The 18,253-nt window shown below is 45.6% G+C and overlaps 1 protein-coding gene across 3 annotated transcripts in view; it reads right to left on the bottom strand.

Moving 5' to 3' along the window:
• The window catches only part of LOC131555781 (uncharacterized), a 60,682-nt gene that overhangs the window by 5,243 nt on the left and 37,186 nt on the right, over window positions 1-18,253 (bottom strand). The window contains exon 4 of one of the 3 annotated variants that reach the window (XM_058802016.1): window positions 11,429-11,482. The exons of 1 other annotated variant lie outside the window; for it this stretch is intronic. In XM_058802016.1, coding sequence (XP_058657999.1) covers window positions 11,429-11,482 — 54 coding nt within the window. Of the gene's footprint in view, window positions 1-11,428; window positions 11,483-16,835; window positions 17,056-18,253 lie in introns of those variants that run through there. One more of the 3 variants, XM_058802018.1, reaches the window with a different exon arrangement.

The following is an 18,253-nucleotide window of genomic DNA, read 5'->3' as shown; positions in this document are numbered from 1 at the left end:
AACTCACTAGGCTTTGGGTGGAAAGTTTGCTATGGTTTCTTTCTGGGTCTTCTTCTGGGGCCAATGTGTGGGGCAGAGAGGCTTCCCAGGGCACTGCCAGGACAATGGGCACAGCACAGGTGAGGCTGAAGGTCAGGGATGTGAGAAGACACAGGAGATGCTGAGATTCACAGGAAGTCATGCAGCTGCAAGTGAGGCTCAAAATGCACCCAAATCCTGCCTCATCATCCTGGCACCTCTCAAGCAGCCACAAGGTGACCACTGGCTTTCAACAACCACAGACAAGGGCAGAGTGAGAATGGGCCTGTGCCCAGCTGCAGGCAGTAACAGGAGAGGCAGTAACCTGACTCCCTCATCCATAGCAACATCCTGACCAATCTGCACTCCTTTACAACCCTGAGCTATACAGGATCCTTGTGCACCTGCTCCCTGACTAACAGGGCAGCATCTCTGGCACTGACCTTGCTGGAGCTAAGAAACCTCCAAATCCCTCAACTCTCTTCTTGCAGAGGAGCATTTTTAGACTGGAGTTCATGTCCAGCTCTAGGGATGACCAGGCCTGATCTGGCTTAGTCCAAGACACCATTTGGAATCACAGCATGTGGTGGTCTGGTCCTGATGAGTAGCACAAGGCAAAGCTCTGTAGATGTATTTCCAGAACAAAAACAGATAGAGCCAGCTGCCAGAGAGGGGAACATGTTCCTGCCACCCTCTGGCTTGGGCCAGCTGCCTCCCTGTAGTCTGGGCAAGCATCCTAGCCAGCCTGCCCTTCTCCTTGAGCACACCATGCCTGGGACTTTGCTTTGACTAGGGAAGGGTGTTAAGGGTTGTTGCCACTGCAGCAGGTCCCCAGGGAGCTTGCCATAAACCTGCCTGACAGCCCCTGGTGAGCAACCCCAGGGCAGCTCCTGCAGAGGCTCCTCAGAGCACAAACAATACACACTTGACATTAAAGGCTCATGTGTTCACTCTAATGGCATTCGGACAGCTGGGTACCGCTCACAGAACGGAGCCTAATATGGGCCCTGTGCTCATGGCAATAATTAACCAGAGCCCTCAGTTTGCTAAGCAATCTATTTACACAGCTGAAGAATGGCCCGAGTCAGACTCACACGGCTGCCACAGGCTCACACACAGGCTCTGTCACACACGTGCTCACTTGCACATACTCACCTGCCTCGGGTTCTCCCCAGTACACAGGCTCTTCCCTGGTCACTTGTGCACATCCCTCTGGGCACACACAGACTCCTGACTCAGAAACCACAGGGAGGGCTGTTCCACTCATACAAACTTTGCTTGCTTGTAAAGTAATTCAAGCCATGCACAGCCAGAACTTCACAGCATCCAGGGGATGGTCTAAGGCACCACAGCTCATCACTGGCTCATACAGCTGCTCAGAACACAAGGTAGTTCCAGAACCTGGACATACCCACACTGCCCCACTGCACACCTGATTTGGGTTAGATGAGCTCTTAAGGGAAGTAAACTCATCTTACACATGTTTCAAGCAACTATGCACAAACCACCTTGGTCAAGGATGCCTCTTCACCCATATACATGAGCCTACACATACACTCCTGCCAACATGTACTGTCCTCACTAATACATTATCACCTTTAAATACAGGGGGGCAAATAAACAACCAGGTTTGAAACATATCTGAAGCGTATTAACAAAGAAGTACACCTAAATATAGTGAGTGGAGGGAGGTGCCTCAAAGAAGGCCAGTAAGATTAAACATCACAGAAGAAATGCAAATTTCAATCATATTAGCAGCTTTCAGAAAACAGACAAATGCACAACGGTTCCATAAACCCATCTGTAACATAATTGTACATTTTGGCAAAGAAAGAGCATACAGGAAGAAGACAAACATGTAAAGCTAGATCTATTAATATGAAGCCATATTCCTCCTAGAAACAGGTCATTCACTTCTATGAAGTCTGGGGAAGTATCTCAAATGCAGACAGTAACATAATTTTGGTCTCATGATTCCACAGAATCATGGTTCTCCTCTCTGGACAAAGCCAAAGTGAGCACAGGTCCAAGTGAGCTTTCAGCTATGGGAATGACAATCCTCATAGGAGTGGGGAAATGCAGCTACCCAACACAACGATGTCTTGAAGGGAGTGGTGTGCTGGGGGAGATGTACATTAAGAGGACTCTTTGGTCCTCTTTCTCAAGAGCTCTAGTATCTAGGTGGGATTCAAAACCAGATCAACTTGTGCACTCTGCCAACCTGTCCCTACTCAAGGCCAATCCAACACAGGAGTCCCTTCTTTCCTACTCTTGGACCCCAGTGGCTGGGAAGCGCTGCTGAGCTCCATTTAAAGGATGCTGCCTTCCAGTGGTGGGTGAATGATCCCTTTGCAGTCTGTAGACTCACTTGTTAAAAGTCCTTTGGGATGAAAGGCACCATGTAATTGCAAGCTGTAAAGGCTCATCCGATTTCCACCACCACCCTGTGTAGGAAGGAATAAATGCCCACAACAGCTCTGGCAAGGACAGATGCCTGCCTGGGATACAGCTGCCTTGCTCAGGAATGGGCAGAGCCAGAGGCAGCACCAATATTCAGGCAGGGCACAGAAAGAGTAAAGGCTGTCAGACTTCACAGAGGAACATTTACAGGTACACTGATTTAACTCCACATGGTCCTCCTTCCTCTCACCCCTGCTAAGTGTTAGAAAATAAACTTCTTCACTCTTCAACTTTGATGTGTGAAGCCATCAGCTGTGAGCAAGGGAAGGGGACCCACATGCCTGCTCCTAGTCACATCTGTAATTCCAAACATGGTTCTGCCCAAGCCACTTCTCAACATCTCTGCCTCAGTTTCTTCAATGCATAATACATACATGTCCTGGTTTCTGCTGGGATAAAATTAATTTTCTGCTTAGTAGCTGGTGTATCCTGTGGCTTCGATTTAGGATGAGAATAATGGTGACAGCAATAACTAAACTATCAGTCTGTCAAGCAGTGTTTATATTAAGTTAAGGACTTCCCAGCTTCTCGTGCCCTGACAGCAAGAAGGTTTGGAAGGGCATGACAAGCTGGGAAGGAAACAGCCAGGACATCTGACTCAAACTGGACAAAGGACCTTTCCATACCATATGATGGCATTAAGCTGGTGTTTTGCCTTCCCAAGTAGCCATGATGCAGTCCTGCTTTCCTGGAGATGGCTGAACACCTGCCTAACCATGGAAAGCAGTGAATGAATTCTTTGATTTGCTTGCATGTACAGTTTTTGTTTTCTCTATTAAATCATCTTTATCTCAACCCACAAACCATCTCACATTTACCCTCCCAATTCTCTCCCCCAACCCACCAGGGTAGCAAGTTAGCAACTTCATCATGGGTTTAAGCCACAACAGCACACTACAGCCAGGATGAATTAATTAACTTTTAGGTGTTTCAACCTTCTGATGAGAGGCGATTTCTTTTCAATTACAGTCTTGCTTCAGGCAGTTTTCAAGAAATAGTCGCTGGCAAGCAGGACCAGCTCCTCCGGTGGAGCAACAATTCACATTTAACTGCTTATTCATTAACTCCGACAGGACCTCTAACAATTTATTCCAGTCACAGACCTGGAGCAGCTACAGGAGGAAATTTTCACAGGCAAACTCCTTTCCTCCTGAAAGTCTGTCCGACACTCCCAGGTTCATATAGAATTTTATTTCAAGAAATAGTTAAAAAATAGACCATGCCAGAACTTCACTTTATGACTACCCTTTTCTTTTCTCTTCCAAGAAAAAAAAAAAAGATCATCTCCAAATGTTGTTCTGACAAGGAAACCAAAACTTTGCAGTGGGCACTGTTTTCTTATGATTTTCATTGCCCCCCCAAAAGACTGAAAGACCTGTCTGCCATCACCAACACAAGGCTGCCTAACACCTTTTTCTTTCCATACCACCACATTGCAAAGAGCAGTTCAACGGTTTACAAACACATCACTGTTCGTCTTAGAAAGGTTTAAAAAAATTTAAAAGAAATCAAATATTTGCAAATGTGTGCGCAGAGTTGTGAGGTGGCAACTACCAGACTTACAGAGGTGCCACCAGACAGACAGCACTGAACCTTTTTGGAAGGTACTTCAAAGGGCATAGCAGATGCTTGTTGGTCACTTGCCCAAAAGCAGAAATAGCCAGTTTCAGCTCTGGGTCCTTGCTGGCACAAGCATGATAAGCCTTTCTTCTCCTCTCTCACACATCTTTAGATAGGTCTTTGACAAAGCTGACTGCAAGCTTTGATTTTGCCTGGCTGACAACCTGAAGGAAAGAGGCTGCACAAAGAAAAGGGACAGATGGGTCATTCAGAGGAGCAGTCTGTCAGTGCTCCCTGGCCAAGCTGGGGAACCCACCAGCCAGGGTCCCAGTAAAGATCATGCTCTGAAAACAAAACAAGTCTCTTAGGACCAAGGGAATGAACCCATATTTCCCTACGAATGAGCCATATTTTGCACCTACTTTTTTTCCTTCTGATAAGAAGTTGCCTGTGCTGCCTGCATACCTGCAGCAGTTCCTGTAAATACTACAGGGTCTGCATGTGCCTGAGCAGGAGAAGAGGCAAGCACAAGAGTAGCTCCAAATAAACACAGACACGGCACAATCTGGCCCTAAATCTCCAAGTGCATCTGAGTAGAGTCCTTAGTTTTGCTCTGTACACAAGTGACACTACCTCACCCTCTCCTTCCTCTCCACCCTCCCCATTCCAGCCCTTGCTGTGCAGCAGGAACAGCCTCCTCTCAGAGGGATCACAGCAGCTGCCTCCCAGTCCTGCTCCCTCAGGGCCAGGAAGCCCAGGCACCGTGCTTCCCGCAGAGCTGGCACGTGGTGCGCGCTCGGGCGTGCGCGGCTTCCAGTTTGCATGAGGCCAGGGAGAGCAGATTCCCTCTGGCCAGGCAGGCTGGCACAGAGCTGCTCTCAACTTGAAGGGTACCCAAATTAAAGCTGCAAAGTGAGGATTAATTAGCCTGGCATGAGCAGGCTGCAAACACAAGCTGACATGGTGCACTTGCCTCTGGACAAACCACCCCAGCTGTGGAAGCCAAGCGCAGGGAAGTGGGTGTATTATGGGAGAGGTGTGTGGGAAAAGAGGATCACAGCTCCAGGGACTAGGAGAGGCAATGGCTGCCAGGTTCCCACAGCCACATGAACAAAAAGGGAGCAGAACAACTGCAGTGGGGCTGGACATAGTGAGCAGATATGCCTAATCAGCCATCTTGGACTTGAAGCTCTGACAGAGAGCAGTGGCTATCTGTGACCCTGTGTCATCCCCTACATCTCTTTCTCTCTGCTCCATCAGCAAGATATCACCCAGAAGTCATTAAATCTGACCCCTTCTCTGTGAAACATGCCTTGCCACTTTCCATTTCCTTGAACCACAGTGCCACCAGCCATAGCCACCACTGACACACGAGGCTGTCCCAGAAGCAATTGGGCTGCACCTTGTTTCTACCTCCCCGTATCCTTAAACCAGACCCACAACCCACATCAGACCACAAAGTAGGAACAGTGCTGAAAATAGGAAGTCAGCCTCCTCACTCACCAGCCACTTGCTTCTTTCATGGTGCTGTGTGGATTAATCTTGGTTATTCCACAAAGTCTGTTCTGTGGGCACTTACATGATTCAACAGGTGCAAGGGCATACATGACAGGAATTTATGAAAAGCAGGAAGCAATAAAAGTTCTTATCCTTACAGAAACAGAAGAGAGATACGACAGTCCCACTTCTAAGGGCTGTGGGCAAGCTAAAGGCTGGTTAGCCTTTGCCATGAAATCCAGTAAAAATCAGATATTTGGAGTAGTTTTTAAAAGAGAGAGGCATTCCCCCCTTGGCTACACAGAACCCTTCCCCAAACTGAGGAAACTCTGGACAAAGTATTTTGTCAGGAATTATTCAGAACAAGGGCTGGCATTCTCCAGGACCAACTATCATCTTCAGCAGGCAGTTCAGTGGCTGGGTTGGGACGAGCGTAGGATACTCAAAGGGACATTCATGCTCCCACTTAGCAGAGGGCCCTCTGCATTTTGCTCAGCAGAGGCATGTCCATCAACTGGAGCCAAGACACCTCAGGGGAAACTGGAACATCAAAATCTCCACGAGGGGCTTCTGACCATAAGGCTGTGACTGGCCAGGGAGGCAAGGCTCTCTTGTTGATTCTAAGATCAGGGTGAGGTTTAGACAGTCAGGCACATACTAGAAACAACCAGGAAGGTTTGAGAAACTGTTTGTAAGCTACAGTTTGGGATTTCTGCTGCCTGAGATGCCCTAGGTGTTTATATTCATGATATGGTATGGATAAGGACACAGCTCTAGGAACATGGTCTAAAGTTCTCATCACCCTATGTCTCTTCAAGTGAGTTACACCTTCTGCTGGTTTTTCAGTGTAACTCACTCTGAAATTGCAATCATGGTATTTATCTGCATATTTATATGCATCCAATGCTAAATGCTTGCAGTGCTCCTTGGGAGCCTGTGATGGAAGGAGCAACATCTGTGGGGTTTATATACATATACACACACACACACATATATATATGTACATATGTATGTATACACACACTGAACCTAATGATTAACATCATTACTTAGCGCTGCACAGCCAGAAACAGAGGTTTGCACCAATACTGCTCTGTCACCTGGTATGCCTTGCACGTGTGAATAGCTCAGGCATCTGCCCAGAAGGCTCTGGCCAACATATCTCCTGTTCAGCTCCAAGCTGCAAAGGTCCCTTGTTTTAGAAGAAGACAAGCCAGCAGCATGTTTCTGCAGTGGCCTTTTAGGATGCAGAGTAGAGATAAGAGACAGGGAAGTCATTCCCTGGGATCTGGCCCCTGCCCAAGCAGAGGGCGTTCTCAACATTGATAAGATCAAGGCAAGAGCACAAGAGGTTTGTGTTCCGATTTAAAATTCTTATTTTTACATAGCAGAAAACATCTCTCTGATCAGCCAGGTTATCAGATTGGCCTTGAAATCCTTTCTTCCTTTCTGCCAGCCCCAACAAGATCCTTGAGACACAACTGGTAAGCCCCTGGGTGTCTTCTACCCACCTACTGCTGTTAAGACAAGCTCAGCTCCACTAAAGTATTAATCAAAACGGACCTTCCATCTGTCTAGAGTCAGGGTTTCTAATTAGAACAGGAGGATGTTCTTTCAGTTTTGCCTGTGTGTTATTTGAAAAGTGTCTAAAGATTGGTGGATCTGGCTGTGTACTTGAACTATTTAGAAAATTAAAAACACACAGAACCACTAATCCCATTCAGAGACTGCATGTAGAAGTTTGTCAAGGAAGAACAGAAACAGGAATAAATGACAGACCAGGGACCAGGTCTGTACACTTACACTGCCCAGCTCATGTGCCACACACACAGAGGCCAACACCTGCCCCGCCCCTGACCTTGCAGTGGCATGTGCTTTACAAATCCATAGTTCATGTACATGCTGTCACCTCTAATTTATCTCTGCTCACTTGCCCACAGGGGATGATTCTTCTGTTCCATTATCTCTTACTCTGTGGGAACAGAAACAAGATTTTTTTCTTTTTAATATTATTTGCTCTTCACAGTAGGCTGCCACCTCTCACAGCTGCTATTCCTGAAAACATTTCAAACTGAGCTGCTGCACATTAGAAAAGGTAGCCAGCCTCTCTTCCATAACTGTTAGGTTCTTAGTAGTCACGTCACTATCCCATCATCCCACTTAAGAACCACTGCATGAGGGGAAAGGCTTTGGCTGATCACCACCTGAGCTGGCCCTTGGGAAACTTAAGCATAGGAAACAAGAGCAAGGTGACACCTTAGTGTTAAAACTGCAACCTGCTTAACAGCAGCAGGTCACCTGCTTAAGAAAGACCACCAAGGACCACAAACCACAGGGTGTAGCTGTGTTTCCATGCCAGAGGGCAAAGACACTGCCCCCTCCATCTCACCTTCCCATGGGAGACTCTTCCAGCAGAAGACCGAGGAAGGAATAGCTGTAATGATGCATGAGAAAACAACATCTTGCACCCTGACACATCAGCAAAGCCCCAAGATGTCAAGGCAATCAAAGTATCAGCCAGGAGGGATTTTTAAAAGCAGGCATCATCTCACAACCACATCAGATACTGATGTCAGCAGGATGAAAATTCTTTATTGCTGATGCTATTAGAAGGTCACAGTCATCACTGTCCCCACACAAGATGGAATAAGCACGATCCTTTCTCCTACAAGTTAGTCAGCAGCAGAAAAACTGAAGAAATCAAGGTTCAAATCCCTGGCACAAGCCACTAGATATCCTGCCTGCTCCTCAGATCAGTTCACACTGCCTGTTCATCCAGCTGTAGTCTCTCTGGATATCTGTGACCATCTCAGTTCAGAAAGAGACACTACCTAATCTGAAACAGGAGCACTTGTGCATCAGTGACACAAGCAAAGTGGTTCACATGGTGATGTTTCCTGTTCAGACACACAGACAGCTGCCTGGTTCCTCCTGTAACAGCTCATCAACCCATCACTATGAGATCTGTCTTCATTTCTTCTACCCTCACCACAATGGACAGATTCCAATGATGAACCTGTGCCACCAGGCCCTCAGCAACACAGAGCCAAGCCTCTCACCTTGCCTCCTGCTATCACTCTTGCCGAAATGCCACATTCAGTAGGGCCTTAGAATAGCCCTTCCAATAGAACTTAGGTCCCTAGTGTGCTCTGACTCCATTACTGAATGCTGGACAAGACCCAGAAATCACAGAAGGGCTGAGGTTGCTCTAGAGATAGCTGAGTTCAAACCCCCTCCTCTGAGCAGGGTCAGCAGGAGCCTGTTGCCCAGGACTGCATCCTGGCACACCATGGCTCTTTCCATGGACAGAGTTTCCACAATTTCCCTGGGCAACCTGAATATCTTACATTTCTACTTGTGCCCATTGCCTCTTTTTCTGCTGCTGGCAACACAGAGAAGGAATACCATGCCAAGCATGTCCTGCTGGCTGAATTGAGGTTTCCCTTTATATGATGAGAGCATGCCACTGTGTTTCAGAAGTATTGACCTCTCTCAGCTGTTTCCAGAGCTGAGGCACTTCAGCAAAGAGTTCTGCCAGGGACCTGATGCTTCCTTTCTCAGCTGCGTACACAAAGTGGGCATTCACAATCCCTTGAAAAATGGAGGCAAAAATGCACCTTTACTAAACAGCTCTCCACTACAACAGGCCAGCAAGAGGCTGTGAAGCATCACATGCTATTACCATGGAAGCCACCAGTGCCTCAGGTGGAGAGGCACTGCCCCAGCTTGGCAAGGCTGGCCAGAGAAGAGTGGATTTTGTACCATCTGTCAGAAAAGCGTGCTCCCAGTTTCTGCTGTTTATTTTACTGCAAGCTGACATGGGCTCAAGGAGCAAAGGGATAATTTTCCTTTCAGATTCTCCAGGGGGACAATAGTAAGCCACAAGAATAAGCTTAAATTGTCAGGAAACCACCTCACCAAGGCATCACTGAAACCCAAGGGACTGGAGAACCATCACCAAGCACCACTGGAAATAGTTGGTGTCCAGGGACAGACACCCAGAAAAAACCCAGTGAAAGAGCACAGGGCAGGCATAAAGGAAGGTGATAAACAAGATGTGCTAAAACATTGCACCAGGATTAGACATCTGGTGGGTCTGAAGGACAGGCACAGCCTGGGGAGAGCTCATGGGGCACAGAAGGACACAACTATATTGAAAACAATCCAGGCAGAAGCACATGAGAGTACATAAAAGATCAAGATTAATTGTGCAATCAGAAGTACTGGGTCACTGTGGGGCTGCTGGAAGACAGGACTGAAGAGCCCTGACAGAAGGTGTTTGAGAAGTCAGAAAAATACCACCCCCAGCTGTGCACCAGGCTCTAGCCAGCTCTACCTGCTCCTCCTCCTCTCAGATACCAAATTCATTTCCAGAGTGCTGATGGGCAAGGACATCCAACAGCATAATTATCAACTGCAGCACTTCTGGGTACAGAAAGGCAGCGTTCCTATTGCCTGCTGGGCAAGGTAAAAACCTTGAAAGGATCCCGGTCTGTCATTCATCCCTCTTGCAAGGCTATAAGAAACACTGCAGTGAAAATAGCAGCTCCATCACAAAGAATATTTGTTTTCTTCCCCCTAATCTTTTTTTTGCCTGTGTATCACAAACATGAAGGATCAGGTACACCTGCTTTGGTGACAACATGAAAGATCACAAACAAACAGAATCTTAGAATGTTTTGGGTTGGAAGAGACCTTCAAGATCATCTAGTTCCAACACCCTGCCATGACAAGGACACCTTCTACTTGACCAAATTGCTGAGAACTCCATCCAACCTGGCCACGATTTCTCTGTTCCAGTGCATCCATCACCCTCACTGTAAAGAATTTATTCACAAAATCTAATCGAAATCTACTGTCCTTCAGCTTAAAGCCACTCCCCCTTGTTCTATCACTACAAACCCCTGTGAAAAGTCCCTCTCCAGCTGCCTTGTACCCTTCCAGTACCTTTTGGGTACTGGAAGGTGATACAAGGTCTCCTAGGAGTTTTTATCTTCTCCAGGCAGAGCAGCCCTTGCTTTCTCAGCCTTTGTAGGGAAGATGCTGCAGTCCTCTTAACAACTTCACAGCCATCCTCTGGACTTGCTCCAACAGTTACTTTTCTTTCTTTGTTCAGGGACTCCACAGCTGGATGCAGCATGCCAGGTGGGGTCTCACCAGTGCAGAGAAGAGGAGGAGAATCACCTCTCTCAACCTACTTGTCACATTTCTCTTGGATTCAGCCCAGGATATATCTCCCACATGACCATACAGCACAGACCAAAAGAAATACAAGGTACCCACAAAGGAAGCAGAGGCTGGCTGATGAGTCCAGGAATGTGCTGCTAAAGACAAAACTCTCAGAGGTGCAGGTAACAAAATCTACAAGGATGAGACTTGAGCATTTCTGGTAGGGATGCAGGCTGTCAAACATGGAGAGGCTCAGGACACTGCAGCTTCATCCCAGCTACAAAGTCATCCAAGCAATGCAGCTCTTACCAGTCATCACCCAGTCCCATATCCCACCTGGTTCTGCAAACATTACTGCATCATGCAGGTACATCCCTTTTCTCCTCTCACCCCTACCAAACACCACTTGGTCAAGGATCCAGATGACACCCTACCAGACAGCTATGCTGTATGAGCTCACAGCACAGGATGTAGACTTTAACACCAAGGAAGCTTTGAAACCATGGTCTCCAAAATGGAAAAGACAATGTATTATTAGCCTTGTCAGCACCTAGCCTAAATTGCAACTACATGCTATACTCCATGCTGGCAACTTTTGTTATGCAGCTGATCAAGCCACAAGAAATCTCCAGAAATCATTTTCTGGACACAGATATTCAGTGCGAACCACCACATTAGTATATGTGGAAAGATGAAGGAACTGCACCAGAAAAGGGCAACTTACACGAATTTTAATTACTCTAGTCTTCGCTCCACAATTCTTCTTGAGCAGCATCTTCTGAAAGAGAAGTAGAATCCAGGGATTAGTAGAAATAGTATGAATAAACAGAAAGAGGGATATTGTAAGGAGTCCCTTTCAATCAACACTTCATTAAAACAAGATGGATGGATGGATGGATGGATGGATGGATGGATGGATGGATGGATGGTTAAGTGGGAGATGAAAGATTAAGAATTACCAAAGGCGGCCAGCAAGTAAGTCAGCCTAATCTGAGACTGTCTCACACAGCCTGCATAGAGTCCTTTGGCCTAGGCTTTGAAAGAACATACAAGAAATTTCACAAGGAAAAAGATAGAACAACTGCCTGAAAGGAAATTTCTTCTTAATTTCCATCAATTAGTGGTTAAACTTATCCCTGAAGCAGGTGAATTTATCTACCTTTAGAAAAGAAAATATGGTCTATTTAATGTAAATGTGAATGTTCCCATTATTAAACAGATCTTTTCATTATGCTTATTTATTTACAATGAAAAAAAAAAGCAAAAAGCACCTGCCTGTAGTTCTAAATCTCCTTGCCATATACTGCAAGAGTCATTAAAGTTGTCATAACATGAACCACACAACTTAGCAAACAGGATATACTTGAACCAGCAATTATTCTTGGAAATTACAGAAAAAAACGGGTGAGTTGAAGTTCTATCCCAGTTTTGAGGCAGTGTTTTAAAAGCTGGCAAGTGAATAAAATCATTCTTTCCACTCAAAAAATTGTCACAAAACAACTCCCAAGTGGAAAAACAAGGCTTCAAGAGAACAGTTCTTTCATTTAAAAAAATATTTTAACTATATTTTTCATACTGAAATACCTGGTGAGGGAAGCATGTCAGGAAGAATCTTCTCCATCAGCTTTTGAAAGAAATGAAAGATTTTCCTCACTTCTGTTTTTAACACTTCTCCGGTTGGAAAGCTGTGTGAAGTATGGGAAAGCACTCCCCACAGTCACATGCTTTTACAAAGCAACTGAAGTGTTTTTCAGATGAAGCTCTTAAAGGCTGTAGAAAGACATCCCACCATTTTACCAACATGTGTGGGAAATAGTGAGACCTTTCTATTTTCTCTCTTTTTGTTTGTTTGTTATCCTTCTGCTTTCTCTAGCACAAAGCAAGATAAAAAGCAACACAGTACAGGGAGTCTTGGAAACTCAAAAAGCTTAAAAAATCCAAAACATACAAACAACCTCCAAAAAATTCAGAAGAAAAAGCACCACCCCAAAACTGAAGTCAGTGCTTAGGTGAAAGTATTTATTATTTTTCCAGTAGAAAGTACTGCTGGGAGGTGGGAAGTATTTCCATTCCTCCACCACCCTCTGTCACTCCACATCCCATAAGCACGTCTTTGCAGTCCCAATCCACATTACTGCCCAGAACTTGGAGAGGGAGTTAGAGATCCACCCAGCATTTCTAAGCACATCAGCCTCTTTGATCTAAAATCCAGAACTTGGCACACACACGCCCCACTTTGAAACTTGCACATGAATAGTTTGGGGCTCAAGGACAGTGTATTTTATTATCCAAGTATGCATGGAGGAAAAAGGGAGGTGCTGCAAGGATTTTGAGCTTTTTCCTGTTAATCCTTTAGCAGGTGAATCCTACTGCTGTCTCCATTATTCAAAGGACTCAACAGCAGCCATGCCTGACTGCTCTGGTCCCAGGTCTGACCTGACAGCACAGCTCCAAGGTTTCTAACCCAAAAGGACCCAACAGCTTTTTGCACAAACCAGGCAGGAGACAAAGGGAACTGCTGAACTGAACTCGCCCAGCCCACAGCTGGGCTAGTAAACAAGTAATCCTGGGAATTCATATAAAATATTGCAGGACTCAGCTCCCAGCCAGGCTGCAGGGCACTATGGTAAGGCTATGAGGTTTCTTTCTTCTGCTTTTCTTAAGGCTCTCTTCCTTAAGAGAAGGAAGGAGACCTTGGTGGGGCTGACAAAACCCAGGCTGCAAGGAAGGAAAAAAGTGAGGAGCTGTGATATCATGCAAAGTTTTGGTCTCTCCTTCAGTTTTTCTCCCATGTGATGGAAGTGTTGGCTGGTGAGATAAGGAAGGGTAGGCTAGATAGCTCAAGTCACAGGTGGGATAAAATGTGCAAGACAATATCAGGTTGAGCAATGACAATTAGAATAAGGACTCAGGATTTTGAGCCCCATGCTTTAGGGGAAGAATGCTGTTAGAGCAGAACATACCCTGTTGTATCCCATATGACTTCAAGCTTTTTGACTTTGAGTGAGACCCTCGGCTTCCCAAGGCTACTGTAAAGCTGAGCTTTATAGTGATACTTGGCTGAACTGCCAGGATGAAGTGAGGCTGTGACACAAAACTCTACATTGCCTCAATAGCACCACTGAATCCTCTGCTGGAAGGGGAAAAACAGAGCTCTGCTGGCCAAGGAGTAAGTAAAACACCTTCCAGTACAGTCCAGTGGGATGAAATGCCTAGCATGGTCACACCCACAGGTCCCCCAATGACTTCATCAAGGTGCAACAAAAGACTATTTCCCAACTAAAATCAGAGAGGCAGCAAGATATTTACCCATCCTGGCCTTATATTGAAACATAAAGGGAAGACCAGCAGAGACAGAAATTACAAGATGACACCAAAGAGCGAATGAAAGCTTTGAGCTGTAGGTAGATGGGACAACCAGCCAGACTCTCCCAAGAGAAATTCAAGTGTTCAGCTGTATCCCAAATCCTACTCTTCTGGCAGAAAAAAGAAGTATTCTTTTAGTGATGTTACTGTGATAAGCTTTAATTATACAAGAATGAGGTGAGGTGGTGGAGTCATCATCCCTTGAAGAATTCAAAAAAAGACTGGATGTGGCACTTGCTGCCATGATCTATTTGAACAGTTAGAACATCGACTGGACTTGATGATCTTATAGGTCTCTTCCAGTCTTGAACTTCTGTGATTCTGTGAATCTTACCACCAATTACACTACTGCTACGGTTTGCAAAGGTCTCATTGTGCAGCAAGAGCAAGACACCCTACATCATTTTTGTTCCTCTTGTGTTTCCTCTTTGTTCCTGCGCTCCTCTTGATGGACTAAGTAGAAAAATAAAAACATGACATCCCCTCATCCACAGGCTGTTAAACTGGAGCATAAACCTCAGCGTCTGAAGCTCCCTGGAGCTCTCTTATTTCCACTTAGACTGAAAGCAGAGCAATACCACTTCTGCTGCACTCTCACAGCTTCCAGATCCTACATCATAGTAAAATCTGAAACAAAGAGCTGGAGAGAGCAAGCCAGCCACATGATCCTGCAGATGAGAATGAATATAGGGAAGGCAAGTTATCAAATGTTATTCTATTTAATCAAATTGCTTCCACCACACTTGCAGCCACACACTTTCTGCACCCAGCACACCAGAGCCATGCTTTAGAAAAAGTAAGTCAAGCCATCTTTGAATGGTTTTCCATCCCTCAGCCTTCCCTTTTCTTGCCAAACCTGAGCACAGGCTTTCAGACAGGGAAGCTAAAATGCAGTGCTGCCTAGCAACAGCCAGGGACTTTCCATGGCAGCCTCCCCTCATCCTCCCTCCAGAGACCTCCACGTCACAAGCCAACCACGAGATGCAGCAACTCATTAACTCCTATTTACACAGATACAAGGCAGAACTGAAACAACATTCATTTGGCTACATGACCTGCAGTAGCCTAAAGCAGGGGAAACAGCCTATAAGAAAGGTGACATATTCAATTTAGTAACCCTGGGATCATTCCTGACTACCACACCAATGTGAAAGTGCAGTTTTATTTCCTCAAGCTATTTTCTGGGAGTTATGACAATGAACAGAGCAGAGATTTGTCAAAGGTCACAGAGGATATTAGTAGCAGAGCTGAGAATAAAACTATAGGGTATGGTTTCCAAAACTTTCTTCCACCTGCAGAAAATGAAATGGAAGTAAAAGAGACAGTGCCTATTTCAATTAAAAAGTCCTTCCTGCAGGTCTCTGACAAAACTGCTACCATCAGAGCTGAAAACTACAGCTTGGGAGCACTATTATTTGCATGAAGGGAAGTTTATTTTGCTGTCTACTGTGACTTCTACGAAAAGGAGGAAATGACATGACTAAGGAAATGTCAAAGCCTTTTTGAGGACACAAGAGCTATGTCTCACTCTAAAAGCAAAGCTAAATTGAAACACTTCAGGGTTAACCCTCCAGAAAGCAGCAGAATCAGCTCAGCCCAAGAATCTGCCCACCAATCTCACCTCCTGCTCATAACCCAGAGACTCTCTCAGTCCTGAGCCTGGATTCAAAAGAAAGTTGCAGGGACTGGAAGTAACAGAATCCCACATTCACCAAATGAAATGTAATGAACCCCTGATCTGCCACATGTGGCTCTGCTGCACATCACTGCCACATCCAAATACCCCCATTAGAGCAGAGATGGGGCAGCAGCCCTGCTTCTCCTGGAGCACAGCTCTCCAGTCCAGCCTTGCTCCAGGAAATACCTCCAACTGCTTAAGCAGCAGCGCTCCAAGGCCTGCAACACCGACCTGAGCAGTTCTGAACTAACCCAGAAGGAAATGGTGAATGCCTGCACTTGCTTATGCAGAAAAACTACCACAGAACTATTCTATACAAACTGCACAGCCCCGATGACTAATATATATTAACAATCAAATTACAGGCATCCTTAATGCAAGATCACTCAACTGATGAGTGACCAACCCCAAGATGAATGAATTTATGTCACACTGCCACAACAGTTCAAAACTAAGTATTTAAAATTCTGTCAATTCACAGTTTAAAGACAGGCATCACAATTTAATTTTCAAATGTTTAAGAGTTTGAACAAACTCTCAAACCAGCATACAGTGCAAAATATTTTAGATTAATAGATATCAATAAACACTTTTCATCTTACATCTGCTTTTTATATACACAATTCTGGTTTTAGAATAGTTTCATTTTCACTACCTCCACAAGACAAAACAACTCTTTTGTTCATTAGTGTTGCAGAGAAGTGTAAATTGCTATTATTTATTTTATTATCTGGCTACAGTTTTAAACATAGGGGCCTGTCCAGAGTTGGATGCAGTTCAATTACTACTAGTTTTCTCAAACTAGTTTAGCCTATTTCAAGCAAAAGAGCACAGGAACTCTCAATTTCTCAAGATAACTCATCATTTAATGACACACTTCATCAAATGCTACATACTGATATAGAATCAGCTTGTTCCAATATAAGAATGCTGCAGGGATTTTCACTTGCTTAATGAAAGAGATTTCAAAGTTAAAAAAAAAAATCTGTATTCAGTAACTGTGCTTTAATTTGACTCAAAGATCAGACATTCCAAAGAATATAAAGGCAGGCCAGAAGCTTGCCTTTCTTTAGTTTTGCTAATGACCCTCCACACGACAAGTGCACTTTAAAGGTATGGACATTTCTGTTTCTTGTTGACATCTCAAGGCTCTTGACAAGATACAAAGTTTAAACAGTCCAAATTTTCAGAAGAAGCCTCCTCAGCTCCATAACCCCTGTTTTACTTCTATGCTGTTAACCCTACCAGCCAGCTTCCCAGTTGTCCAGAGTCTTCCAGGAACAAGAAGGCAGACCAAGCTTGAATGTCTAGCACGGAAACAGAGAAACAGACCAATGATGTTGCTTGCTGTATTTTCTTTGTTTGAACAATCAAACAAAAAAAGAACTGAAAGAAGAAACAGTACAGTGTGAGGAGAAATTGCACTCCAAGCCACAGCAGAGGGCTGATGAAAAGGGAAAAACCATGGCCAGTGATGCAATATGCACAGAGAAAATTGCTTCACAGCAAGGCAGGGAGGCAGCTCCATGGCCCATTAAGCAGAGGACTGAAGGGGCCTCAATAAGACAACCTTGGGACAGCGAGGTGAAGTGGATGCTGGTGCAGAGGCAATGCTTACCTGCGAGCTCCAGCTCAACACCAATCCCACTACACCCAGTGAGCTAGCCAGGGAAGCACAGCCCTACAGCCCTCCTGCCCTGGGAGGGCATTCCAGAGCAAAGAGCCTGCCCCATTCCCTTCCTGGCAGCCCTCAGAGCCAGCTTTGGGCCAGCAGGAACAGCTCTCCCCCGCTGCTGCAAGCCCATCCTCTATCCCAGCACTGCTGGGGCGGGAGAGCTGCAGAGGTTAATGCAGGGCAGGGCGCAGCTGCAGTGCAGTGGGCACGGGAGGTCAGGGTGCTGCACAAAGCAGCCATTGTGCTGCACTCTGTGCCTGTGGGCTCCTGCTTCAGCAGGTCCGACCTCCGTCCCACCGCGTGGCACCGGCACAGCACCGGGGGCACACAGCTGCTTCCCAGCGGGGCGGGCACACACTGATGATGATGAAGAACAGCAATCCAGTAATGTGGAAACCCAAGGCACAGAGCACTTTGACCCTCGTTCATGGAGAAAGTTTCTTAACTCCAGAATAGACTAGAATCCACTAGGGTGTGAAGTAGATTGTAGAGAGCAGTGTAGATGTATCAATTAGGTGGGAAATTTAGGCTTTAGGATTTTTAGTATGTAGCGGATGGAAGCAAGATGGAGCGCACAGGGTGCCATCCTGGGCTTCTTCCTCATGTTTCTTCTTCTTCCTTCTTCATGGGTTTGGGTGGCATTTTGTAATTGGGTGGAAAAGTCCACATTGCGAGCTATAGGGGATCAGTTATTGAGTTAAAAAGGGAAATAATCAAGGTGTCAATTCCTAATTGGATGGCTTAGCTTTAAAAGACCTTGTAACAATAAATTGTTGGCCATTTTTGCAGTGCTTTTCCAGTGCACTGAGCCTCGTGTGGACAGCGTGTAA

This window comes from Ammospiza caudacuta, chromosome 3, assembly GCF_027887145.1.
Source record: "Ammospiza caudacuta isolate bAmmCau1 chromosome 3, bAmmCau1.pri, whole genome shotgun sequence".
NCBI lineage: Eukaryota > Metazoa > Chordata > Aves > Passeriformes > Passerellidae > Ammospiza > Ammospiza caudacuta.
The sequence above is the reverse complement of the archived record's forward strand: the minus strand, read 5'-3'. Positions and strand labels throughout refer to the sequence as shown.